This window comes from Somniosus microcephalus, chromosome 2, assembly GCF_052327205.1.
Source record: "Somniosus microcephalus isolate GS21.2 chromosome 2, FLI_Smic_1.0, whole genome shotgun sequence".
Classification (NCBI taxonomy): Eukaryota; Metazoa; Chordata; class Chondrichthyes; order Squaliformes; family Somniosidae; genus Somniosus; species Somniosus microcephalus.
Window position 1 is genome coordinate 107820765 of NC_140988.1, and position 27494 is coordinate 107848258.

Here is a 27494-nt window from a genome sequence, read left to right on the forward strand (position 1 = left end):
TTTAAAATTGTTTACACAATTAATTTCTTTTAAGTACCTGACTTATTACGTGGGCAAACAGATTAAATAGATAAACGCAATCACTTGGCGGACCTGAATAATTACTTGAACGCTGACTAACTTTTCATTCTAGTAACTAGACGTGTATTTCTGAAAAACTATTTATTCCTCATTCGCTATTATTTTTCACACTCTTTAGACCCTCCAGGGTCCAGGGAAAGAAAATGAAATTATTGAGACCGAGCGAAGAAAAATGTTCACATTGCACAGCACCTATTACATCTCTTGGAAACGCCTCGAAGCACAAATACTTTATAATGCAGTGACTGCTGTGTAGAAAAAAGCAGTAACCACTTTGCCTGCAATAAGATTCCACAGGCAGCAATGAAATGAATGATCAGTTAATTTATTTTTGGTGGAGCTGCTTGAGGGAGCAACATTGGCCAGAACATTGGAAGAATTTCCAGCCCTTAAAAACAAAAAATCCAATTGCATTATTTGATGAAGTACACAAGAAACATTGAAACTGGCACAGCCATCATTTAACACCTTATCTAATTAATTACATTTCTGACAATGCAACATTTCCTCAGTACTGCACTTCCTTGCTTAAATGAGGCTTAAACCGACAACCTTTTGGCTCAGAAACAAGGGTGCTACCAAATGAGCCAAGCTGACACTGGTAATAAAAATTATCGTCATGAATCTATACACCGTTATCAGAATCTATCCGTTGTATTACAGCCTTAAATGTATTCTAGCTGTCTGCTGCTCATGAATTTCCGATTAAGAGGGCAGGCCTGCTATAAAGGCCTTTTATGATATTGCTCTGTAACTGTCCTCTGGAAGGTGAGCAAGAGACTTGGTAAACTTGAGCTCAGAATTATTTTCTCCTCTTCCCTGTGGCTCAGCATATTACGTACAACTGGGGAAAGTCCAGGTGAAAATCCTCATTCTACTGAGATCTGGGTCAAGAGGCTGTCAACCATGGCTCAGTTGGTAGCACACTCGCCACTAAGTCAGAAGGTTGTGGGTTCAAGTCTCACTCCAGAGACTGGAGCACAAAAATCTAAGCTGACACTCCAATGTAGTACTGAGGGAGTGCTGCACTGTCGGAGATGCCATCTTTCAGATGAAACAATAAACTGAGGCCTCGTCTGCTCTCTCAGGTGGATGTAAACGATCCCATGGCACTATTCGGAGAAGAGCAGGGGAGTTTTCCCCAGTGTCCTCAATCAACATCACAAAAACAGATTATCTGGTCATCATCACAATGCCCTGTTTGTGGAAACTTGCTGTGTTGCCACGTTTCCTATATTACAACAGTGACTACACTTCAAAAGCACTTCATTAGCTGTAAAGTGCTTGGGATGTCCGGAGGTCGTGAAATGCGCTATAAATGTATTTTCTTTTTTACAATACAATGATAAATGTTCAAGTAAAGAATTATGTAATAATCAGTGTAACAAGAATACAAGTAGCCCATATAACTAACACAAACACATGTACAGAATAAAATATTACCTTTAGTACAGCGTATCCTCATAACTGCCTCAAAGCCAATTTTTCTAATGAGGTAACGTTTGAGATCTTTCTGAAACTTCTCTACCTGGGCAGGATTGTGAATGTGATGGAATGATGGATAATAGAAGATTGATCCAGCAGAGTATTTTGACATACAAGCTGTGAAAACACAACAATATTTGTAACAAAATAGATTTAAAATTTGCTGCTAGTCACTGGTAGTGAATATGCAAATTGGTGAGAAATCAACACATGTCATTTCTTCTCAACATTTTAATTACATTAGAGTATGCATGTATGTCAACGTAGTACAGTAATATTTCTGAAAGATATAACATAAAAATAACGAATTTACTAAAGCAATGATAGGTCCTGCTAACATACAAAATTATTTTTTCAGCTGAATAATTTTCCTTGCAACAAATGTATAATTTCAAAAGAATCCTTATTTTAATTATTTATTATTTTACTGGTCTTCTTTTCTATCTTTATTTCTCCTGCGTAATTTTTCTAATTTGTTCGATTTACTATTTCTGTTTTCTTTCCTTTCAATCTTCTTATCCCTTTATCTTACTTTCCCTTTGGTTTATCTCTGGGTTTTTTTGCTCTTTTTTATTTCAGGATTTTGCTTTTGGAGATTACCATTATGAATGGTAAAGACAGGAGTCAAATTTTCAGCAAATGTGATGCTTATGTGCCATTATATACAGAATATAAAGGATTTACTGGGGGCCATGGATAATCGGAGTTATCAGGCCACTGTAAAGTGCACAATTCTTCTCACAAACCACAAAAAAGTTGATGACAAAGTTCGGAGCAGCTACAGGCTAAGCAAGTAATTTCTGAGATATTACACTCAAAACAGCAGAGGATTTCCTTATTGGATGTAAACCAAAAAGGAGTGAACTGGGAAGACCTGTACTAAATTCTAATGCTCCCCACTTCAACGTCCCTTGCAACCAAATTCCTCAGCCTATTCCATTAATTCAAATCAACTTACTCAGATGCATAGTTTCTGAAACACAATCTATTTTAAGTGAAGAACATAACTAATGGCAAGTTACCCAAATAAAGAACAAATACTATTTAGCGTGCTTTATTGGACAGCCATTTTATTTCTTATTTTATAACTTCACTCATAACTTGTTCCTGTATCCTTCAATCAGTTTGTTCTATAACAAAATGAAAACAGCAATACAATAAATGATTAAAAAAATATTACATTACATAAATGCAGTAAAGCCCACATTAAGCAATTAACATTTGGGGCAAGATTTTATATTTGAGTTACACCAGCTCCCCAAAGTGACATCAGGTGTATAATACGCCTGCTCAAATATGGGTAGGCAAATTATAATTAGATACAAATAACAGGAATGCATCATATAATGTATTTCCCCTCATTTGCACCTCATCAATGTAGCGCACAAGGAACATCAATGTCACTTTGGCTGGCAGGGGACAGGTTTACATTTTAAATCCTCTGAACAGAGTTGCATTGAATGCAAGACAATCGATTCAAATCTCCAATCCTGCACTTTGAAATTTGAAAAAAAAGCCTCCCCCTTTTCACCTGCCACAGAGATCACCCCCCGCCCCATGAAGGCTCCCCAGCATAACACAGAAACTGCCCCATTATGAAAAATAGCCCGATCCCAGAAAAATGGGTCGGTGAGGGGCACATCCTTGGGTGGGCAGAATGCCCACTCTGTTAAAGATGTGCCAGAACTCCACCGGAGTTTTAATTAGTAGATGCTCATATTATTAAAACCAATTGATACTATGGAGATAGAAAACTGGTAACACAACTTATGTGCTTCTATCAACAAATGTTGCATAACAGCTTGTTGTTCAACCATGATGCCACACCTTCCTGCGTAGTATGTGACCCACGCACCATAACACCTTTTCTATGACTGTACTTTTACCTTCTGACCTAAATTTAGTGATGGTTAGAGTTTCAGAGTGCAGTCTTGAGACGGCTTCAATAAATTACATTCTCTAATGTTTTAATGTTATAGATTCATAGAATGGTTACAGCACAGAAGGAGGCCATTCGGCCCATCGAGCCCGTGCCAGCTCTCTGCAATAGCACTTCAGCTAGTCCCACTCCCCCGCCCTGCCCCCGTAGCCCTGCAAATGATTTCCCCTTCAGGCACTTATCCAATTCCCCTTTGAAAACCACGATCGAGTCTGCCTCCACCACCCTTTCAGGCAGTGCATTCCAGATCCTAACCACTTGCTGAGTAAAAAAGTTTTTCCTCATGTCGCCTTTGGTTCTTCTGTCAATCACCTTAAATCTGTGTCCTCTGGTTCGTGACCCTTCTGCCAATGGGAACAGTTTCTCTCTATCTACTCTGTCTTGATCCCCCATGATTTTGAACACTTCTAGCAAATCTCCTCTCAATCTTCTCTGCTCTAAGGAACACAAACCCAGCTTCTCCAGTCTATCCATGTAACTGAAGTCCCTCATCCCTGGAACCATTCTTGTAAATCTTTTCTGCACCCTCTCTAAGGCCTTCACATCTTCCTAAAGTGCAGTGCCCAGGATTGGACACAATACTCCAGTTGAGGTCGGACCAGTGTTTTATAAAGGTTCATCATAACTTCCTTGCTTTTGTACTCTATGCCTCTATTTATGAAGCCGAGGATCCCGTATCCTTTTTTAACCGCTTTCTCAACCTGCCCTGCCACCTTCAACAATTTGTGCACATATACCCCCAGGTCTCTGTTCATGCACCCACTTTAGAATTGTACTCTTTAGTTTATGTTGCCTCTCCTCATTCTTCCTACCAAAATGCATCACTTCGCACTTTTCTACGTTAAATTTCATCTGCCACGTGTCCGCCCATTCCACCAGACTGTCTATGTCCTCTTGAAGTCTATCACTATTCTCCTCACTGTTCACTATACTTCCAAGTTTTGTGTCATCTGCAAATTTTGAAATTGTGCCCTGTATACCCAAGTCCAAGTCATTAATATATATCAAGAGAAAAGCAGTGGTCTTAGTACCGACCCCTGGGGAACACCACTGTGTACCTTCCTCCAGCCTGAAAAACAACCGTTCACCATTACTCTCTGTTTCCTGTCACTTAGTCAATCTCGTATCTATACTGCCACTGTCCCTTTTATTCCATGGGCTTCAACTTTGCTGGCAAGCCTATTATGTGGCACTTTATCAAACGCCTTTTGGAAGACCATGTACACCACATCAACCCTCTGTCAATTGGTACTTTTGGGTTTTAAATAGCTACATGTTTATATTTGATAAATTCAATGCATAATACACAGCCTAATTAAATTTTAAAAATGCTTGGATCTGAGAAAACGTTGAGACAATTTTTTTTAAAAACATTTGGGGTTTGAACAATACTGTCCCTGTTGGTTCAAAAGAAGTCATTCTTTATTCATTTGACAGGTATATTATATAAATCATTTAATGGTAATGAAAAATGTTCTCTTACCAAGTGAAGCCATGTCAGTATATTGTCCACTCAATAGAAACAGATCCACTGCCACCTGCTGGCCTGAACAGTCCAAAGCAAGCTTTTTATAGAAGTCTGTGGCCGGACCAAGGTGCTGTACGCCCTTAATTGAAATGAAAGTTAGCATCTCAGAGATATTTCAGACTCTCATTAAACTGTAAAATAACTGTGAAAATAGCATTACCTGCCTTCATAAGGTCTTTATCATACTGAGTATTACAGACATCAGAACGGGAAAACCGTTAGGATTGCCTCGTTAAGAGCTTTAGCTTGGGGCAACCACATGATATCCATGTGATCTCCCCACCCCCACTATAAGGGCCACATCACTGCTAGATCACAAACTCTTGTTGTGAAGATTTAATTCTTTCTTGTTTGTTTGTTGTTAAAAAACATCTTTGTGAGCGGCATTGAGCTTTGGAAGTAGAACCTCTGAAAGACAGCAGGGCCAGCCACAAAGCCCAAAGTCTGTTCATTCGTGTACTCAATGGCTTGTAGTTGACCCCATGGGTAGCTAGAAGGTGAGCACCATAACTGATGAGAAACATCAGTCACCACATCACAAAATAAATATTGACAAGGAAGGCCATTTGGTCCATCTTGGCTCATTCATCAGAAAAATCCTACATGCTTCGCTCTGCCTGTCCACTGCCCGAGGGGTTTTAATAATTCAGCAGGCAAATCCTATTTCCACTGATCGATGAGTTGGTAATTAGAGGGCATAGATTTATGATCATCACCAGAAGAATGAAGAGGTTAGGAGAATTCTATTTTTCTTATACAGAAGATTGTCAGGACTTGGAATGCAGAAGAATCCATCATAGCATTTAAAAAGCAAGTCAATAAATATTTGAAAAATAAAAAGGTATATGGAGAAAGGGAAACTAGAGTAATTGGATGGCATTTGTAGAGAGCTGATGGGCTTCCTCCTGTACTGTATAAAAAAAATTCTGTTTCTACCTCAGTCAACTTCTTTGACGGTTGCAAAGTCTAAGTTTTTCCAGTCCATTTGAGCCCAGAGATCCTAAACAATTTGATTGCTGCTCTGCAGTGGTTGGACATATTGAGTGCAAAGTATACTAAAGACCCTCGACATCTCTACTTCATTTTTAGCTATTTCATCACCATTTGAGAAGTACTTATGTCACTCATTTTTTATTTCTACGTGCAGTACCTTACATTTGTCCATATTAAATTTCACCTGCCATTGACCTGCCACTTAAGTATTTTATCCAACTCATTTTGTGGCTCCCAAGCTGCCTTCTCAGATTCAATTGCCCCTCCATTTTGACATTATCTACAAATCTAAACAATTTGTATTGAGTTTCTGAATCCAAGTGAATGTGAATTAGGTACACCAAGGTACACCAATTCACACTTCCTCCCATTCTGCCCTTTTACTCTTCAATTTCTAATCCAATCCCAAGACTTACGATGGATACCCACTGCTTTGACCGTGACCTTTTATACAAGATTTTGTCAAACACTTTTTGCAAGTCTAAACACACAACATCCTAGCTCTTCCCACAGTGCATTTCATAAGTCACTTTCTCAACAAAGTCAAGAAGATAGTCAGGCAGGATCTTCCCCTTTGGAACTTTTTGTCTGTTTACTGGGTTATTATTGCACAAATAATTCTCAAATTTATTCCTAATAATCAATTCAATTGTTTTACCCATGGTGCCTACTTCCAAGAGGCAATTGCACAACCAGTTATTGTGGTAAACCACTGTTGTTGTTGTTGTTGTTCCACACTGTTGTACCTATGCATGCCTCAACATGTCTCGGCTGGCTCCACTCACACAGGCCCAGGTATAAAGGTGATTGACCTGCAGCCCCCTGCCTTCTTGGAACCCAGTCAACCACGAGAGGCATGCTCTGTTCTTTGCTAATAAAAGCCTTTAGTTACTCTCTTAACTCTCAGTCTTTTATGAGTAATTGATAGCGCATCAATTTTATTAGCAAAAACAAAATGTCGACATTTGCTGAACAGCAGGCTGCTGCACCAAACGCTGAACAGGCTGCTGCACCAAACACTGAGCAACAGGAGCTGCTGCGAGCCCTCAGACCAACATGCCTGGACCTAGACCCCCAAGAAGCGGGTTCGGCTACCAAATTCGCGCATTGGCTGCGTTGCTTCGAGGCCTACCTGCAAGCCTCAACTGTGACCCTGGACGAAAACAAGTTGGAAATCCTGGCCTCCAAGGTGAGCCACCAAGTTTATACAATAATCCAGGACGCGACGACCTACGCGGCGGCTATCGGTCTGCTAAAAGGGCAATACGCACGCCCGGTAAATACGGTCTATGCCCGGCACCTCTTAAGATCCCGCAGACAGCAGCCCGGGGAATCGGTGGAGGCCTTCCTACGGGCACTACGGATACTCGGCCGAGACTGCGATTGCAAAGAAGCATCAGCCGCAGCACACACGGAGGGACTGATCCGAGATGCTTTTGTTGCGGGTCTAAGGTCTGACTACTCCCGGCAGAGACTGTTGGAAAAGGGAGAAATGGACCTGAGAAAGGCAGTGTCCCTCGCGCTCTCGCTCGACGCGGCCCACAGGAATATGGACGCCTTCTCCCCTAACCGCTCCGCAACGTGGACGCCACAACCTTGGGTCATGGGACCGCCACCTTCAACTGCTGCTGCGATGTCCAAGGCACAGAAATTTTATTTTTGTGGCCGGGCAAAACACCCCAGAGCACGCTGCCCGGCGAGAAACGCTACCTGCTCCGGCTGCGGGAAGAAAGGACACTATGTCAGCGCCTGCAAAGGTAAAACCGCTAATGCCAGCAGCGCCGCGTGCGAACCGTGGGGGCAGCCATCTTGTCCGTCATCTTGGGCTCCCCCAGCCGCGTGGGGATCGGGACCATGGGCGCCGCCATTTTGTCCGCCATCTCGGACGTCTCCAACTTCAACCACGGGGGACCCGGACTCAACCACCGCCTCATCTGACGACCACATCGACTCGCTCGACCATACGCTGGCCTCTGTGACGCTGGACCAATCTCTCCCTCATCAACTGTCCAGGTCCATGATGGACATTAAGGTAAACGGCTGCGCCACTACCTGCCTTTTTGACAGTGGGAGCACGGAAAGCTTTATCCACCCCGACACGGTGCGCAGTTACTCTCTCCTGGTCCTGCCGACGCGACATCGGATCTCTTTGGCTTCCAAAGCCCAGTCAGCGGCTACTGTGTAGTGACCCTTTCAGTAAGGGGCACAGAATACAAAAATTTTAAACTCCTGGTCCTGCCCCATCTTTGCGCTGCCGTTCTACTGGGGTTGGATTTTCAGTGCAACCTTAAGGGTGTCACATTAGCGTACGACGGACCCCTCCCCCCAATCACAGTCTGCAGCCAGCAGCTTTTAAATCGCCCGCCGCGCACCATTTGCAGCCTCTCCACCCTTAAAGTCCCCCCCCCCCCCCTCCTTGTTCGCTAACCTCACCTGCGACTGTAAGCCCATCGCTACCAAAAGCAGGCGTTACAGTGCCGGGGATAGGAGCTTCATTAAATCTGAGGTAGCAAGACTCCTGAAGGAAGGGATTATTGAAAGTAGCACCAGCCCATGGCGAGCACAAGTGGTGGTAGTGAAGACTGGCGAAAAACAGCGCCTAGTTATTGACTACAGCCAGACGATCAATCGCTACACCCAGCTAGATGCATACCCACTTCCCCGCATATCTGACATGGTCAATCAGATAGCACAATACCGGGTGTTCTCAACGATTGATCTGAAGTCGGCATACCATCAGCTCCCCATCAGGGCTGAGGACCGCCAGTACACAGCTTTTGAAGCTGACGGTCGTCTCTACCACTTCCTCAGAGTTCCCTTCGGCGTCACCAACGGGGTTTCAGTCTTCCAACGGGAGATGGACCGGATGGTTGACCAGAACGCGCTCCAGGCCACTTTCCCCTATCTAGACAACGTCACCATCTGCAGCTGCTACCAGCAGGACCATGATGTTAATCTAGAGAAATTCCTCCGTACGGCCCAGCGGCTGAACCTAACATACAACAAGGACAAATGTATGTTTCGTACCAAGCGCCTAGCCATTCTTGGCTGTGTAGTGGAGAACGGAGTCATCGGCCCCGACCCCGACAGGATGCGCCCCCTTATGGAGCTCCCCCTCCCCCACTGCCAAAAAGCACTGAAGAGATGCCTAGGGTTTTTCTCGTACTATGCTCAGTGGGTGCCCAACTATGCGGACAAAGCCAGACCCCTCATCAAGTCCACCTCCTTCCCCCTGACAGCAGAGGCCTGTGCAGCCTTCACTCTCATAAAAGGAGATATTGCGAAGGCCACAATGCACGCAGTGGATGAGTCCATCCCTTTCCAAGTGGAGAGCGACGCATCCGACTTTGCCCTAGCTGCAACCCTCAACCAGGCGGGGAGACCCGTGGCCTTTTTCTCAAGGACCCTCCAGGACCCCGAGATTCGACACTCCTCTGTCGAAAAGGAGGCCCAGGCCATTGTGGAAGCTGTGCGACATTGGAGGCATTACCTGGCCGGAAAACGATTTACCCTGCTCACTGACCAGCGTTCAGTAGCTTTTATGTTTAATAATAAGCAGAGGGGCAAAATCAAGAACGACAAGATCTTGAGGTGGAGAATCGAACTCTCCACCTACAATTACGATATCTTGTACCGGCCCGGGAAACTCAATGAGCCCCCAGATGCCCTATCACGTGGTACATGCGCCAACGCGCAGGTCAATAGACTGAAGACCCTCCACAATGACCTCTGCCACCCGGGGGTCACCAGGTTTTTTCACTTCATCAAATCCCGTAACCTGCCCTACTCCATCGAGGAGGTCAGGACCATGACCTGCCAAATCTGTGCCGAGTGCAAACCGCATTTTTATAGACCAGACAGAGCAAGCCTGATCAAAGCCACGCGCCCCTTTGAACGGCTGAGCGTCGATTTTAAAGGGCCCCTCCCCTCCTCCGACCGCAATGTGTACTTCCTCAACATAATTGAGGAGTACTCCCGTTTCCCATCCCTTGCTCAGACATGACCAGTACCACGGTCATTAAATGTCTGAATGACCTCTTCGCCTTGTTCGGTTTCCCTAGCTATATTCATAGCGACAGGGGCTCATCCTTTATGAGCGACGAACCCCAGCAGTACCTGCTCTCGAGAGGTATCGCTGCAAGCAGGACCACCAGCTACAACCCCCGGGGGAATGGCCAGGTGGAAAGGGAGAATGCGACGGTCTGGAAGGCAGTCCTTTTAAACTTGAAATCTAAGGGCCTTCCGACCTCTCGCTGGCAGGAAGTCCTCCCTGCGGCGCTCCATTCCATTCGGTCACTGCTCTGTACAGCCACCAATGCTACCCCTCACGAGAGAATGTTCTCCTTCCCCAGGAAGTCCACATCGGGGATCTCGTTACCGACATGGCTGACTTCTCCAGGACCCGTCCTACTGCGGAAGCACGTGAGGTCCCATAAGACGGACACCCTGGTCGAGAGGGTGAGCCTCCTCCATGCCAACCCTCAGTATGCTTACGTGGTGTACCCGGACGGGCGGGAGGACACAGTCTCCATACGAGACCTCGCACCTTCGGGTGCTCCCGAAACACCCCCCTCGCCATCCACCACTACTCACGCCTACCCCCAGTACGCTTATGTAGCGTACCCGGACGGGCGGGAGGACACAGCCCCCATACGAGATCTCGCACCTTTGGGTGCCCCTGAAACACTACCATTGCCATCCACCACTACCCACAACCTAACCCCGCTAGACGGCATGCCGCAGCCCCAGGACCCGTCATTGACCACCCAACCACTCAATGAGACGCCAGACTCAACGTTGGATGCTGCACCATCACCGCCGCCACCACGACGATCAGGACGGCATACAAGGCCACCTGATAGACTTACTTACACGAACCTTTAGTACACTTCACCCCGCCGGACTCAATTTTAAACAAGGGGTGAATGTGGTAAACCACTGTTGTTGTTGTTGTTGTTGTTACACACTGTTGTACCTATGCATGCCTCAACATGTCTCGGCTGGCTCCACCCACACAGGCCCAGGTATAAAGGTGATTGACCTGCAGCCCCCTGCCTTCTTGGAACCCAGTCAACCACGAGAGGCATGCTCTGTTCTTTGCTAATAAAAGCCTTTAGTTACTCTCTTAACTCTCAGTCTTTCATGAGTAATTGATAGCGCATCAGTTATATACTAATCTACTGAGATCACCAGTTAGAGCCACCAATATCGCCTGATGAATCTTCATGTTCCAGGACAATGGAAAGGAATTTGGGAATCTCAAGTCAAGAAAATGCAGTCGTAATGGTCTCCTGAAGTGCCAGCACTTCCATCGGCCTGTGATCTACATATAACTGATTTTTAAATAAATCGTTGTAGCTGCCCAGTACCAAAACAATGGAATGGTAAGGAAACTTTGCTCAGGAGGGTCGGAGACCAAGCACCTATAAAAAGAATCGTCCAGCAAAGGTTCCAGATTCAGATTTCTTGCAGGTGATGAGAAACTCCACCCTCCTAGATTGCTTACATTGTGTTAGACAGTAATTCATGTACAGCTCCACGAGGAAGCTAAATAAGATTGCCAACCCTCCCAGATTGCCCGGGAGACTCCCGTAATGTAAGATCAATTTCCCGGGCACTACTGCTGGTGATCCAGGAGAAAAGTCCTTCCACATTCCGGTTCACTATGGCCCGAACTGTCAATTTGGATGAAATAATTATCAAAAGCATTTCAGAATCTAACCCCTATGGGTTCTTGATTAAATTTTAAAAAAACAAATTGTAATCAAAAGCATGTCGAGTTAAATTCAGAAAATTGACAGTAAGAAACTATTGCACAAATATCCATAGGAAATAGAACCAATTATTCCAGGGAGGCGTTTTTACAACAGTTGAGATATACTTTTGCTTATTAAATGATCAATTTACACATCTGCATGAGGAAAATTACACTGTTAGGGTGCCAAAATTTAAGAACAATTTTCTGAATAATATTCCAGAGAAAAAAATGACCACAGTTAATGAATGGAATTAATAATTTAAATGAAACAATTATCAAAGGCATATCAGAATCTAAAACCAAAGTTCTAGTTCATGTAATAGTTATACAGTTGGAGCATTTTACACTCAGTTAAGGTAAAAATTGCTTGGTTTAAAAAAAAAGGACCCATTAGCGTGGGATAAAAGTGAAGAGGTAGCGAATTAAGGCTGATATGCAGCGGGTATCCTTGCCTTCTATCAGTAATATCTGGCCCGCTCCATTTTACACGGTAAAGTTACATAAGCTTTAACTCATCAAAATCATATTCATCAATTACTCGCTTGCCACATCGTGCAAGTAAAATTATGGCTCCCAATCTCATCAATAAAGCAAGCAAGGCAGGATGCTGCAGGCACAGCAAATTCCCTTGTGGCTGCTGCTGCTCCACTCCCGTAACTTCATAGAGAGTGCAGTAAGCTGCCTTTCCAGCAAATACAAAGGGCAGCGGGAGCAGGACCAGAGGCCAGTCACGATGGACGCTCCAGCGGGGAAATGCTGAATCCGGTGATAGAGCTCATCCAGCTCCATGGAGGCAGGTAGAATGGTGCAAGACAGGAATTGAATTCGGGCAGTTGGAAGCATTCTTGTGTGAACCAGAATGCTGAAGTTCTTTACTCCCAGGTTGCCAGCAGCAACGCCTGGGAGATCGATTTATCATTTCGGGAGACACCTGGGCAATCGGGGAGGGTTGGCTATTCTATGTTTAAACCAGGAATGTTGGAACATATTACATGCGTGTGGATAATAAAACATTAAGTATGTTCAAGCTTAAATGTAGCATGTGTGCTACAAGTTTACGTGTGCTCATGTTTAATCTAGGAAGCATTTCCAGAATATGGCACCATTTACATTGTGGAATATCAAGCCATTAAATAAATGCAGTAACATTTGCAGACTGCAGCGAATGTCATGTGACTGAACCCCCAGGAATAGGTCCAACCAGAATTAGCAACCCTATTCCTAAAGGACAACAGTTCTGAATTGTTCTGCTGCCCACCCTATTACTTCTCCTTGTTTTCACTTTCTGAAGGCCTCAGAGAATCTTTGATGTCACTGATAGGGCCCCAAAACCTTGATTTCAGTTAACGGAGTGTGCAGTGAGGCATAATCACCTATATATTACTTTCAAAGTAAGATTCTTTCCCTTTTGGCATGAAAGACCAATTACCTTTGTGGTGGATCTCTGGTTAGGATCTTCCCTTGAATGAAGACAACCCACACCTACAGATGGTAGCTGTGTCTGAAACACAGATATACGTCCCCCTGTCGCAGACATAAGTTTAAATGCAGCCTGCAGAGCAGGCCCCAGTGCACTATGGGTCTCTCGTGTACTGGTGAACATTGTGGGCAATACTTTCAGTAAATCTTTAACAAGCTGCAAATAAAACAAACGCATGTCAGACTTCTCAGGATTAAAAAGAGAGTATATTTTATGCAGCTGTTGGCACAAATGTTTAACAAAAATCTACAGTAATCATTTTCTCCTCAGTAACATTCAAGTGACATTAAACATTAATGACAATTACACAATCAAGAAGCCTGACGATGTACCAGTGACTTTTCTGCATATTTCATGGAGCGGAACTAAAAGGGGACATTCAATGAAATACTTCAGGATAATTCTGCAGCGTTATTATACACTGTGTCTGTAGGAGATCCAGTAGAGTACTCTATAAATTCCTCCAGCAATAAAAATGGGTCAGATTGTTTTATATACCCAAAAAATAAGAGCAAGGAATACCTTGCTCTGTGTCGTTATGCTACTGGAGAGGAGGCAAGGGACAGGCAGTGGGTTTTGGACATACCAGATGATACCAACTTCACAACAAGAAGTCATCAAAGACAGGCACATAGATACGGAACCAATAAAACAGCTGCCTTCTGTGGTAATTACACACAGGGGAAATAAAGGATACATTTTTCCATGTTTGTTTTTTGTTCCTTTAACAGAATGAATTTTTCTATGTAAAATCCCTCAAGCATTAAGCTCCTTCCTTTGGTGTTTTCACAGAATTTACTGCACCCGTGCTTCTGTCAGTAGAGAAGCCCTCTTTGATTTAGACATTTAAAAAAATATATAATTATGTTGTTTATGTACCTGAAAATCCCAATGGGCATTTGTGTGAACCAGTTTTTGTTTATTAGTAGTGGGTATATTTTCTTTCCTATAAACTCAGATTGTTAGGAAAGCATTTAAGGGCTCCCTTGATAGCCCAGCAAGTTTATCCAGTGATGAGTAGCTGAACCGTATAGATCAAGTTGGCTGATCTCGGTTGCATGGTGGTAGAGGTGCTTGTCCTGGGCTGGAAGTGGAAGGAGGAGAAGCAGAGAGAAAACAAAACAACCAGGCTTTCAGCTCGCAATTGCTACTCAATGACCTGTGTGAGAAGTGAGCATGCATGAATACCAGATAAGAACAAGATTGCCACTCTTACTGTCAAGACTCGCACATGAACAGGTACTTGAGTTAGGTACTGGAGGGAACCCACAGAAAGCAATGAAAGGAGGGAGAATTTTTTTTTAATCTTTAAAAACAAAACCTAGCAACTTATATTTTGACTAGATTGGCAATTCATATCCAGGTTTTAATGTTTAACCATGCTCATTAAATAATACATCAACACCCTGCAATCACTGTGCTTGTGCCTGTGTTAAAAAAAAATCTGAATTTTGTTGCACATATTTCTTTGTGATGTTCATCCACTGATCAAATATTTGTATGCATCTCAGCAAAGATGTGTTACGGAATGTAATCAAAAAGGAATTAAGTATAATTTACAGACCTAATTTCTAGATTGTGCTAACATTTTAAATTGAGAAATAAGTTTTTTGAGTCACTAATACATCAGTGCGTGATAGCTTGTTTCTATTAGGCAGTACATTGATTGGATGTCAGTTTTAAAATAAATATACATTGGTTTTAGATTTTTCATAGTTCATTTGGATTATTTTTCCTATAAACCAGTCTGATGAGCAATTATGACAGATAGAAAATGGCAAACTTTTTGAAATACAATCCAAACAGGATATGATTTTATTTCAGCTTTCTAGTCCAATTACCATTCCCTCTCAACCTGAGGACTCTTTACCTCCACCCAATCACCGTTCAGAGTGGATTACTGTGCAATTTACAAAGTAGGAAGCAATACTGAAAGGAGATCATCCTTCCCTGCTTCCTTGGCAGTTTCCAGTAAGATTGCAGGGCGATCACCTCCCTGAACTCCGAATCCTAGTTTTAAAGGCTGCTCTGTTGTCAATCTGGCCCTATCCGCTCTTTAAATATGAACATGTTTATCTTACTTGAGAAGAATATAGTTAAATATATTAACATTTACAACAAAAATATGTTGATGGTTACCAAGGACCAGGGCCAAGTACCCCTTATTTACAAATTCCATTTTAACTGGTGGTCTCAAGCAACTACAACATCCCTGGCACTGTAATAGACATATCATAATTAGGCACAGATGCAGATAGTTGGGGTTTCTGAATCCCAAGCAGCGAGCCACTTATCTGAAGTCAAGCGCTACTGTTACTCACTCAACTGGAGAGGCACATATGATTAAGGCATATAAACAAGCTATACATACAAGTTACAACCTCAGAAAACCAACTTGAATATCACACTCATACGCACTAATTCACTAAATAAAATGGTGTCACTTATATTACATATTTTGTATTGTTCTTTTATTATGCAGGTAAGGAAGTACATATTAAACATGCAATTCTGAAGCATAACGAAACTTGTAAACCAGCTAACAGAATGTTACAGCACACAACAGAGCTCACTAGAAGCACTGGTCAATGAGTGCTGCCTGTATCTGTCTCCCTGGCTGCAGTGGCTCCTGTACCATGGCTGGTCCCTGTGCACCATCCTCCTCCTGGCCTTCCCTGCATTCAAATAAGGCGAGCTTCCTCCCTCGTCCAAAGACTGGTTCAAGTATTTAAAGCCATCTGAAACATTTGCTTACTGAGGGTCGACTGACACATCTGCATAATTGGGGGCAATTTTAACCTCAGAAAACCAACTTGAATAGGTGGGTTTGGGTTGGGTGGGAAGTTAAAATGTTAATTTCAAATCTGAACCCAACCTGTCTACTTCCGGTTTTAATGGATGCAGGATAAGGGACAGGTGACCAATTCGCTCTCAGGAGGTGGGTTGAAACATTTTGAGGTGGCTATGTGTCTCCATTTTAACAAGATTTCTATTTTTAACTGCTGTCAGCCAGGCTTCCCAGGCCTCAGGAAACCCAGCAGGTAAAAGGAGGCGAGAAGGACTGGATCCATAAGGTAAGTGCCTTTACAGCACTGCTTGTGGGCCAGTGAGGAGGAGTGTTTACCAAGGCGTGACAAGCTAACCCTGTAAACTCACCACCCCCACCTCTACGATCTCGCCCTGACGCCCCCCCGCGATCACCCCCCCACCCCACCCCCCCCCAAATCCGGCGATCTGTCCGACTCCCCATCTCCACTTTTTCCTCCCGACATCCCCGCAATCACTGACCACCCCACCACCCCCATGATGTCTCTGCTTCCCCCTCCCCCATAACGCGGGAATAAAAATTCAAACACATCCTTCCGTTTCCCACATTACAACAGTGACTACACTCCAAAAAGTATTTCATTGGCTGAAAAGCGCTTTGAGACGTCCGGTGGTCATGAAAGGCGCTATATAAATGCAAGTCTTTCTTTCTTTCTTCTTTCCAGGTTCACCCAACTATAACTCCTCCTCCCTAATCCAAGATTGTGCCTCAGTAAATATCGGGGGCATTGTATCTGATCTCTAGGAGAGCACAAGGGTTGCATAGATATGTCATCAGGCATTGGTGGACCACTCAGGCCATCTTTGAGAAGTCAAACCTTTCTTCCTTCTTTAAAGACCTATGTTATAATTCATTTTCTCAGAATAAAAGCATCCTATGTAGGTCCTAGCAAGAGCTCATTAACATGCATAATTTTCTGTCAGGGTGGCATATCATTTACACATTAATGGAATAATATGCCTTCTTATTTCAGCACGCTATAGATTTGGTACAGTCAAATGTGTAGAGTCAATGATGCCTTGTACCTGGGGGAAACGAGCTGTCTCTCTGAAGTGTACATAGGTGGGTGTATGGCAAAACAGTGCTTCATTTACCTCTTTAATGCACTGATAACAACTCCTGAAATATTACCTACAGGTGTCAGGAAGAACCCTGGAGAATAAAACTTGAGGAGAGGTGGCCTTTAACATTGTAATGCAATGTGGATACCTAACTGTCCCAGAAGTCATCACAGACTGGATGACACACTAGTCACAGCCTCAGCCTCCTCATTCAGTACACCTCTATGGGGTTGTTGTGGTAGATATGCTGCCTGAGGTAATTTGCTTGAGCCATGCACCTCCTACACTCTCTGTTCCCGGACTGCCCTTGCTGAGCTGTCCAGCACCATGTAATAACCAAAGGCTGCTGCACCATTCTGTGGGGCTGAAAGGTCCACTGCAACAGTCCAGTCTGTCAGTGTTCTGTTCAAACTTTGAAATAGTGCCTTTCCTTCATAAAATAAACTCACAAATCTATGAATAATTCAATCTTCGTATTGATCCCACCCTAAGCAAAATACACAAACCCCTCTTGACTGCCCTTTAAGAATTTACCCAGTATTTTTGTTTTAAATGTGGTTTAACTTTCAAAAACACAATTTAGTATAGGAGCAAAACTGAAATAATGGCAAAGGCAGAAGAAAAATCTGTTGCTGTTTTCTAAAGATCTTACTCATTAACATATCACATAACAAAACAGAAAATAGATACCTGGATTTATACAGCACCTTATCATCTGTCAAAACATGTCAAAGCGCAACACACAATGAGTTACTTTTGTAGAGCAGTGACCGCAGACAATATAGCAGCCACTCTGCAACATTAAACACCCACAAACAACAATCAAATAAATGACCAGTTAATCTGTTTTTTCATGAGGGAGGAATATCAGCAAGGATACAGGGAGATCTCGCTGCTCTCTTTGAATGGTGCCAAGGGATCTTTAAAACATCCACCTGCCAACTGGAATAGGCAGGCAGACAGCATCATCTGAAGGACTATAGTGCAGGACTCAGTCCGTGCGGAGTTCCTCTCAGTACTACACCATAGTATCAGCCTAGATTAAGAACTCAAGTCCCGGTGTTGGGTTTCAACATAGAGTTCAGGGTTCTATCAACTGAGCCAAGATGACACATATCTAATGTTTTATTAAACTTTACCCATAGTGGAAAATATAGTCCTTAGTTAGTAAAATGGTGGAATTACATTCGCTGAAATTAAACACAGCATTCAAAAAAAATTTTAAAAAGGGAAGAATGTTAAATATTATCACAACTTTTCTTTCCCTTTTGCCTACCTCTTTGCTTTCATGCAGGTTTACCAACAAGCTGTCTGGAGTAGGTATGAAGATATCTGCAGAAGAAAGCCTTCATCAATTTGGGAAAAATACAAATTTTAACTTGCAAGTAAATAACTAGATTGGACCAACTAAATAAAAGAACTGCTAAAAACGCGTTTCTGCATGCTTACAATCTACACTTCTTTACCCAGAGAGTGGTGAGAATGTGGAACTCGCTACCACAGGGAGTAGTTGAGGCAAATAGTACAGATGCATTTTATAGTAATCTGGGATGTTATGATTAAGGTTATCCACCAGGTGGTGCTGTAGCCAATGCTGTTACTAAGGTCAGAGGTTTGCTTCCTGTATAGGTCAGCACAAGGTGGAATGCCAGGATGCTGATGCAGGCTGTCTGTAAATGTGTTTCCCAGTTGTTAATAAAGTACTCGTGTTAATTCTACGATATCGCCTCTTTGAGTCCTTGTTCCACTTAATGAATTTATCACATTTGGCAACGAGGCAACTTAAGGACCCTGCATAAAGAAGAAAAGTCTGCCGGGACGTTTAAACAACAAAATCACGAGCTAAAGTTAGCTACAAGCTGGAAGAGAGCATGGCTGCCACGGTAGGAACGGTTTCCGCTTTTGATATTCAAGCACAAACCTGGGAAGAATACTGTGAAGTGTTGGGTTATTTTTTCGAAGCAAATGAAATAAATGATGCCGGAAAAAGGAAAGCCATTCTGCTTAGTTCAGTGGGAAGCCAAACCTACAGTTTCATGAAAAATCTGCTCAGTCCTGAAAAGCCTGGAGACAAATCATTTGTTGAATTAGTGGCTTTGCTAAAAGAACATTTCAACCCTAAGCCTAGTGAGATTGTACAGCGGTTCAAGTTTAATTCAAGGAACAGGAAAGAGGAAGAGAGCGTAATGGACTATGTAGCGGTGTTGCGTAAATTAGCACAAGATTGCAATTATGGGAACAACCTGAAGGAAATGCTGCGCGATAGGCTGGTTTGCGGAATTATGGACAACCGAATGCAGCGTAGATTATTATCCGAGACTGGGCTTACTTATGAAAAAGCATTGGAACTTGCTCAAGCCATAGAGACAGCGAACAGAGATGTAAAAGAAATACAGGGTTCAGACAGGGCTAATGCTACGCAAGTTGCAGGTCAGGTTGTTGTGCACAAGTTGAACATGCGTCAGAAACCACAACGTGAGCATGTGAAGGCATGTTATAGATGCAAGGGCGATCACCTGGCGAGTGAATGCCGGTTTCTGGAGGAAAAGTGCTACAAGTGTGGGAAACAAGGACACATAAAACGAGCTTGCAGGGCGAAATCACCTGTGGAGGAATCCAAACCAAAAGGGGGAGGACAGCAAAACCAAGGGAGAGAAGTGAAAAAACATGGAGCACACCACATCAGCGGGGAAGCTGAGGAAGAAGAGGACATGTTCATAATGTATAGCATGTTAGAGAACATTCCAAAAGTGGCTCCTATCACATTGCAACTGACAGTAAATGACTCTAAGGTGAACTTTGAAGCGGATACAGGGTGCGGCGTGACCATAATGAACAAGGCAGAGTACTCAAAATTGTGGAACCGTGCAAAAGTTCCAGAGTTAAAGCCTTGCTCCCTGCATCTTAAAACATATACAGGTGAACGAGTAGTGACATTAGGTACAGCTAAGGTAACTGTGCAACACAGGGACACAGTGGAACAGCTATCTGTCGTTATAGTATCGGGTACCGGACCAAACCTGTTAGATCGGGGCTGGATAAAAGAACTTAAATTAGACTGGGGAGCAGTACATCAAAAAGATGCGAGCAAACAGTTGACTTTGCAAGAAGTGTTGAGTGAACATGAGAGTGTGTTCAAGGAGGAACCTGGCACATTTAATGGCCCCCCAGCTAAGATTTATGTAGACAAGGGGGCACCGCCAAGGTTTTTTAAACAACGACCTGTGCCTTATGCCATGAAGCCAAAGGTAGAGGCTGAGCTTGACCGTCTATTGAGAGAGAACATACTGGAGCCAGTGAAATGTTCGGAATGGGCAGCTCCCATAGTACCTGTGTTAAAACCGGACAATTCGGTAAGACTCTGTGGAGACTATAAATTGACTGTCAATCGGGTGTCCAAACTAGAGCAGTATCCTATTCCCAAAAGAGGATCTCTTTGCAAACCTGGCTGGAGGAAAGAAATTCACAAAGTTGGATGAGAGTCATGCCTACTTGCAGATTACACTGGATGACGAATCAAAGAAGTATGTCACCATAAATACATACAAGGGCTCGTTTACATATAACCGCTTACCGTTTGGTGTCTCAGCTAGTCCAGCTATCTTCCAGAGGACAATCGAAGGTGTACTGCAAGGGATTTCACATGTTTCCATCTATCTGGATGACATTCTGGTGACGGGAAGAACCGACCAGGAGCATCTGAGCACTCAGAGAGGTACTAGAGAGATTGGAGAGGGCAGGGTTCTGGCTCAAGAGGAGTAAGTGCACTTTCCTGGGGAATGAGGCAGTGTTCGTGAGACACAGAGTGGACGCCACCAGGCTCCATCCACTCAAGGAGAAGGTACAAGCACTGCAGGACGCCCCTGCTCCTACCAATGTGGCGGAGTTAAAAGCTTACCTGGGACTGCTGAACTATTATAATAGGTTTTTACCAAACTTGTCAACTGTGTTAGCACCTCTTCACAAACTACTGCGCAAGGAGACACAGTGGCAGTGGGGAGAGGAGCAGGGGGTTTCATTTGAACAGTCCAAGAAACTGACGCTGTCGTCGGATGTGCTGGTTCACTACAATGCAGATAAAGACATCATTCTCTCTTGTGACGCTTCACCTTACGGGGTGGGGGCAGTTCTTTCACACTGCATGGAAGATGGAACTGAAAGACCAATAGGGTTTATGTCCTGAACTCTAACCAGTGGAAAAAAACTATTCCCAGTTAGACAAAGAGGGGTTAGCAGTAATGTTTGGGTTGCAGAGGTTCCACAAGTACATATATGGCAGGAAGTTCACCATATGCACCGATCATAAACCTCTTCTCTCTCTTTTCAGCGAAATGAAAGCAGTTCCACAGATGGTGTCACCCCGGATCCAGAGGTGGGCAGTGACATTGAGGGCATATGAGTATGTCATCGTCTACAAGGTGGGCAAGTACCATGGGAACGCAAATGCCTTGAGCTGTCTTCCACTGCCAGGCACACCTATCCGTCCAGCTCCAGAGGACAGAGTTATGATGTTGGAGGACACTGACACGGCACTTGTGACTGCAGAGCAAGTAAGAACATGGACAGGTAAAGATCCAGTACTGTCTAGAGTTCGAGAATATGTGGTGAGGGGATGGCCACAGCATCCGGAAGGGGCTGACTTCACACCCTACAGTGTCAGGAAAACAGAGCTGAGTGTGCAGGATGGTTGCGTGTTGTGGGGAGCACGAGTGATTATTCCACGGCCAGCACGACAGTCTATCCTAGAGCAACTACATCAGTGTCATCCTGGGGTCTCGCGTATGAAAGCCTTGGCTAGGAGTTACTTGTGGTGGCCAAAGCTAGATGAGGAGATAGAAAATCTAGTCAAGACATGCAGCACTTGTCAGGAACACCGGAAGGCACCAGCAGCGGTTCCTCTCCACCCTTGGGAGTGGCCGGATAAACCATGGAGAAGATTGCACTTAGATTATGCGGGTCCATTCATGGGGAAGATGTTCCTCATAATCATTGATGCACATTCCAAATGGATGGATGTTTATCCTGTAAATTCTGCTTCCGCCACTACTACTATAGACTGCCTGTGTCGGAGCTTCAGTAATCAAGGGCTACCGGAGATCGTGGTGAGTGACAATGCCACTTGTTTTGTGAGTACAGAGACAAAAGAGTTCTTGAGGAAAAAATGGCATAGTGCAGGTGACCTCGGCTCCATATCATCCGTCCTCAAATGGACTTGCGGAGAGAGCCGTACAAACATTTAAGGAGATGATGAAAAAAAGTGCAGAAGGGAATTTAGCAGCCAAAGTGTCACGGGTTCTGTTCAGCTACAGAATAACACCTCAATCCACCACAGGACTCTCTCCGGCTGAGATGTTATTAGGTCGTAGACTATGCTCCACTCTCGACTTTGTCCACCCAGACCTAAAAAGGAAAATGGAAAACAGACAAAACAAACAAAAAGAGAACCATGACAAAAGAACAAAGAGCCGAACTTTTGGAGAAGGAGATGCGATCCTTACCAGGAATTTCAGTTATGGACCAAAGTGGATTCCTGGCTTCATAGACTCAATGACAGGTCCAGTATCATACAAGGTCATGTTGGGAGATGGTAGGGTAGTACGCAGACATGTATATCAGATACTTCCCAGACAAGGGGAAATTGAAATGAAGGTTCCAGATGCAATGACTGAAGACAGGGTTGCCCCCAGTTATCCAAGTGCATCTGTGGTGCCACCACCAGGGACAGAGATAATTCCACAGGAACCTATCGGTCAAGAGGAAACCATCGTTGCAGAGTCAGATACTCTGAGCACTGCTCAGGAGCAGCTGGTGGCTTCACCACAAACAAGCAGGGACTTTACTGTTAGACGTTCACAAAGGTCTCGCAAGCCACCAGAGAGATTGATACTGAACTGTTAGATTTGTCAAGTATGGAACATGATGAATGGAGACTCCTTATGTGACCCTCAGGAATGGTTGTTTGTTAAGAAATTCATACTGAAATCTTAAGGGGGGAGGGATATAGTAATCTGGGATGTTATGATTAAGGTTATCCACCAGGTGGTGCTGTAGCCAATGCTGCTACTAAGGTCAGAGGTTTGCTTCCTGTTAAGGTCAGAGGTTTGCTTCCTGTATAGGTCAGCACAAGGTGGAATGCCAGGATGCTGATTGATGCAGGCTGTCTGTAAACATGTTTCCCAGTTGTTAATAAAGTACTCGTGTTAATTCTACGATATCGCCTCTGAGTCCTTGTTCCACTTAATGGATTTATCACACATTTAAGGGGAGGCTAGATAAGCATATGAGGGAGAAGGGAAAGAGGGTTATGCTGATAGAGTTAGATGAGGAAAGACAGTAAGAGGCTCAAGTGGAGCACAAACGCAGACATGGACTGGTTGGGCCGAATGGCCTATTTCTGTGCTGTATATCCTGTAATCCTATGTACACCAAAGTTTGCTATCTGGGCTGCATTACCCATGGTAGCAGACATGAGACTTGGGTGCAGCACTTCCATGGTTCAACAGTCCCTCTGTTAACAGAGTTAAGTAAGTACCTCCTACAGTCAACTGAATGAAATATGGGAGGCTGGCCAGGAGAGCATTTTCATAATCAAGTCAGGAGGTAAAAAGGAAACAGATGAGTGTTTCAGAAGATGGGCTGAGGTAGGGATGGAGGTGTGCAAGGTTACAGAGGTGGAAGTAGGCAGTTTTGTAATGCAGAGGATATGCAGGGACAACAGTTCAGCACAGGGTCAAATAGTACGCCGAGGATACCAAGTCTGGTTCAGCCCAAGACAACAGCCGGGGAGGAAGATGTAATCAGTGGCAAGGGTACGGAGTTTGTGGTGGGAGATAAAGGCAATGGCTTCAGGCTACCCAATGTTTAACTGATGGAAATTGCTGCTCATCCATGACTGGATGTTGGAAAAGCAGTCTGACAATACAGGGGCAGTGGAGGACTTGAGAGAGGTGGTGAAGTAAGCTGGGCGTGGAAGCTGACCCCATGTCTGCAGATGATGTCACCAAGGGCCAGCATGTAGATGAAGAGGAGGAGGGGGCCAAGCATTGATCCTCAGGGGAGCTCCAGAGATAAGTGCGGAGGTGAGAAGAGAAGCCTCCTCCCTCATTTTCCTAAACTTACAACTGTTGCAATTCAAGCTCCAGCTTGAAGATGCTGGTCATAAGGGCCAGTGGGAGTCCTGGGGGCAGGCCAAAGAATAAGCAGACAAATTAGGAATCTATTTATTGATATAAATCCTCTCTCTCTCCCCCCCTCGTTTATGTGGGGTAACGCCATCAAATATCCCAAATCTACAACTGACACTTTCAGCAATGGTGGCTGGCTTGCAGCCCCGGGGGAATTTTGCTGTACAGTTGGACCTGAGCAAGTCCTTCACACTTATAAACAGCACAACCATTGACCCCGTTATTTCCCATTTCCTGTTTCCCCCTGAATATTTCATAAACAAACACTTCATTCCTTCGTTAACCAGGAAAAGCGAGGGACAGAAATATCACTCACATGGATGATTAGTGATTTTGGACAGATTATTTCAACCAATAGCATTTGAAAGTACTGTACTGGTAAAATTACTGGCATAGGAAACCCTGATGGCAGTGAGAACAATGAACAGATTACTTTCACTTAGTTTTGTAAGACTTTTTGCACAGAGGCTTACCTTAAAGACAATAGCGTCATTACAACAGACTGCTAGAATCCTAACTCCTCTCTGCCATCCCTCACATGGGAATTCTGTAATTCTTGTGTCAAATGTGGCTGTGCATAAAAGTTAGGGGTTCTTCAATATACAGGTTTCTGGTAGGTTTGGCTGCAAGAGTCAGAATGTCCAAAAACCACAGCTTCCTGGGTCAATAGAGGATCACGAGAATGATTCTTGCTTCTTTCTGTACAAAGGACTGATGGGCCTGAATTTGCAGTCGGCGGCCAAGCCGTCTTCACAAGTAAATCCGCACCTACCTCGTGCGATTCCCCTCTGCGAGAACTTCCTTTAAAACGTTGCAGAGTTCCGCACAGCGAACCCCCCATGGAGCCCAGGAGTGCACCGTTGTGCGTATGCGAACCTGGGATCACGTGGGGTGGTGGTTATTTCACTTCCTGATTCTTAGTCTATAAGCTATTCAGTCGAGTCTTGCCAGCTTTAATGGTCGAACGCGCAGTAAATCTCGCATTTCTTACAGCTTCTATCTTCATTGAAACTTGCATCTAAGTTCCATATTATTGCCAATCCTATACTCTGTGAAATTCTGAGTAAACTCAACAGGAATACCAGGGAGCTTTCTTTGTCTCTCTTTTATACAGATTAATATCGATTTCAGTTTCTATTTAATTCACCATGACTCCGAAAAAAATTATATGGTTAATCTCAAATTTTATCTAAATTATCCCGTTACAAACTACCTGACATTTTTCTCTTTCCCCTCCAACCGAACGTACGTAACTGCTTAATAATAATTTTCACACGGAATCAAAAAGCTCTTCAAAAACTTTTTTTGAGGCAAGTTCCTCTCTGCTTAGCTTTAGCTAGCAGCTGACTCTGATGGTAGAAATAAACCAGCAACATGTCTTCATTTGATCTACATGGTACCTATTAATTGTGTTGTGTGTTAGAACTTCATTCCCAATAAAAACCTTTCTGCTGGTCCCCTTACGCTGTGCAACGGGCTTCCTGCGCCTGCTTGCACAAGACTTCAAAGTGTAATTACTTTGGAGTAGGGGGGCAATTGGCCCAACTTTTTGCCAGCACGTTGATTTTTATCAGGAGGTGAAAGATGCAGAAAACCTCAATGTATTCGTAACTTGACAGAGCATGAGCGCATGCGGAAATTCCGAACTTGTGGTCAGTTTCAAAGGCGGTATGACGGTGAATGCTGACAGTTCACTGTCATGCCGACTGCAAATTCAGGCCGATCTGTGACAGGAAATAGAGAAACGGGCATGCAGTAACTGTCCTTGCCTGGGGACTGACTGACAGACAGTGCAGGGCCATTGCCCTCGAGTGCTGAAATTTAGGGAAGAGCTCTGGTAGTCTCTCATTCTGGAGCATGGCGATACTGTCTACTTCAGATGATCTTATTTGATGAAAATAGCACTTCCCACCTTGATATAGGGTCCATTATGTGGGCTGGACCTTTCTCCCACTGAGGATAACACCAACATCATTGTATGTCCCTTCTAGGTACTGGGCTGCTAAAACCAGTGATTTTGATTTGCACCAGTGTCGCTTCTTTGATGAGGTTGGGCGCTTATTTTGTCTAAAGATATGCTTTCATACAGTAGTTTTAATTGTGCACGATTTTAGTATTCTACTGAAACTTCAATCCAAAGTTGCCCTGAACTCGAGCAGTTCTACTGAACACATTTACTGGCAAAACTGGCATTTGAACATGGAGCAATACAACACAAGCACCAACAGGTATGCTAAAATCAACATAACTTTATGAAGTAGGTTTTTGGCAGATCCACTGAGTTGAGTTTGAAAATTTGTGCAAATATTAGTCAAATAATGAAGTTAATTTTACATTTTGGGAAATATGTATAATGAAAGACCAATTAATTGTAGGATACAGGCCAAGATGGTTTTGATTTATTAATTTATAGTGCAATCATATTGATTTTTCCTAGCTAGCTGCATCATTATTCAACAAAATTGCACTTAAGTTTGTGGTTGTACAGAAATCAAATTTTGTTTCAGATGCACAACCTATACTTATTTCAATGACAAAAGTGGATATAAAATGAATCTAATATTCCACTCCTCTGAACAGCTTACTGCCACAACATAACATAAAAAATGAACCACAAAGTGATTACAATTGCAAGACTCGTTTTTAGCTTGTACCTTCAATATCTGACACAATCAACATTTGAGGCTGCGACAACCCTTCCTGCAAGTTGAAGAAGTGAACTGTGCTGTCAAATGTAATAAATCCTATTCTGGTCCTTGAATCCCCAGGTAACCTTAAAGATAGCACACATAACATTGGTCATAACCTCAAAAATAAGCAGCATAAATTTCTGTAACACCAATAAGTCACAAACCGCTAAAATGAAAAGAAAAGAAAAAGACATGCATTTATCTAGCGCTTAGAACGACCACTGGACGTCCTAAAGTGCTTTACAGCCAATGAAGTACTTTTGAAGTGTAGTCACTGTTGTAATGTAGGAAGCGCGGCAGCCAATTTGCGTTCAGCAAACCCCCACAAACAACAATGTGATAATGACCAGATGATCTGTTTTAGTGATGACGATTGAGGGATAAATATTGGCTAGGACACCGGGGATAACTTCCCTGCTCTTCTTCGAAATAATGCCACAGGATCTTTTACGTCTAACTGAGAGGGCA

The 27494-nt window shown here is 43.7% G+C and overlaps 1 protein-coding gene across 3 annotated transcripts in view; it reads right to left on the bottom strand.

Annotated features, from left to right (window-relative positions):
• The window catches only part of LOC147122874 (protein transport protein Sec24B-like), a 132740-nt gene that overhangs the window by 37067 nt on the left and 68179 nt on the right, over positions 1 to 27494 (bottom strand). For all 3 annotated transcript variants that reach the window (XM_085961654.1, XM_085961664.1, XM_085961647.1), the window contains 5 exons: positions 26991 to 27109; positions 18429 to 18484; positions 13214 to 13420; positions 4989 to 5112; positions 1525 to 1683 (listed from right to left, as the gene is read on the bottom strand). In XM_085961654.1, the coding sequence (XP_085817780.1) occupies positions 1525 to 1683; positions 4989 to 5112; positions 13214 to 13420; positions 18429 to 18484; positions 26991 to 27109 (665 nt within the window). The remainder of the gene's footprint in view (positions 1 to 1524; positions 1684 to 4988; positions 5113 to 13213; positions 13421 to 18428; positions 18485 to 26990; positions 27110 to 27494) is intronic.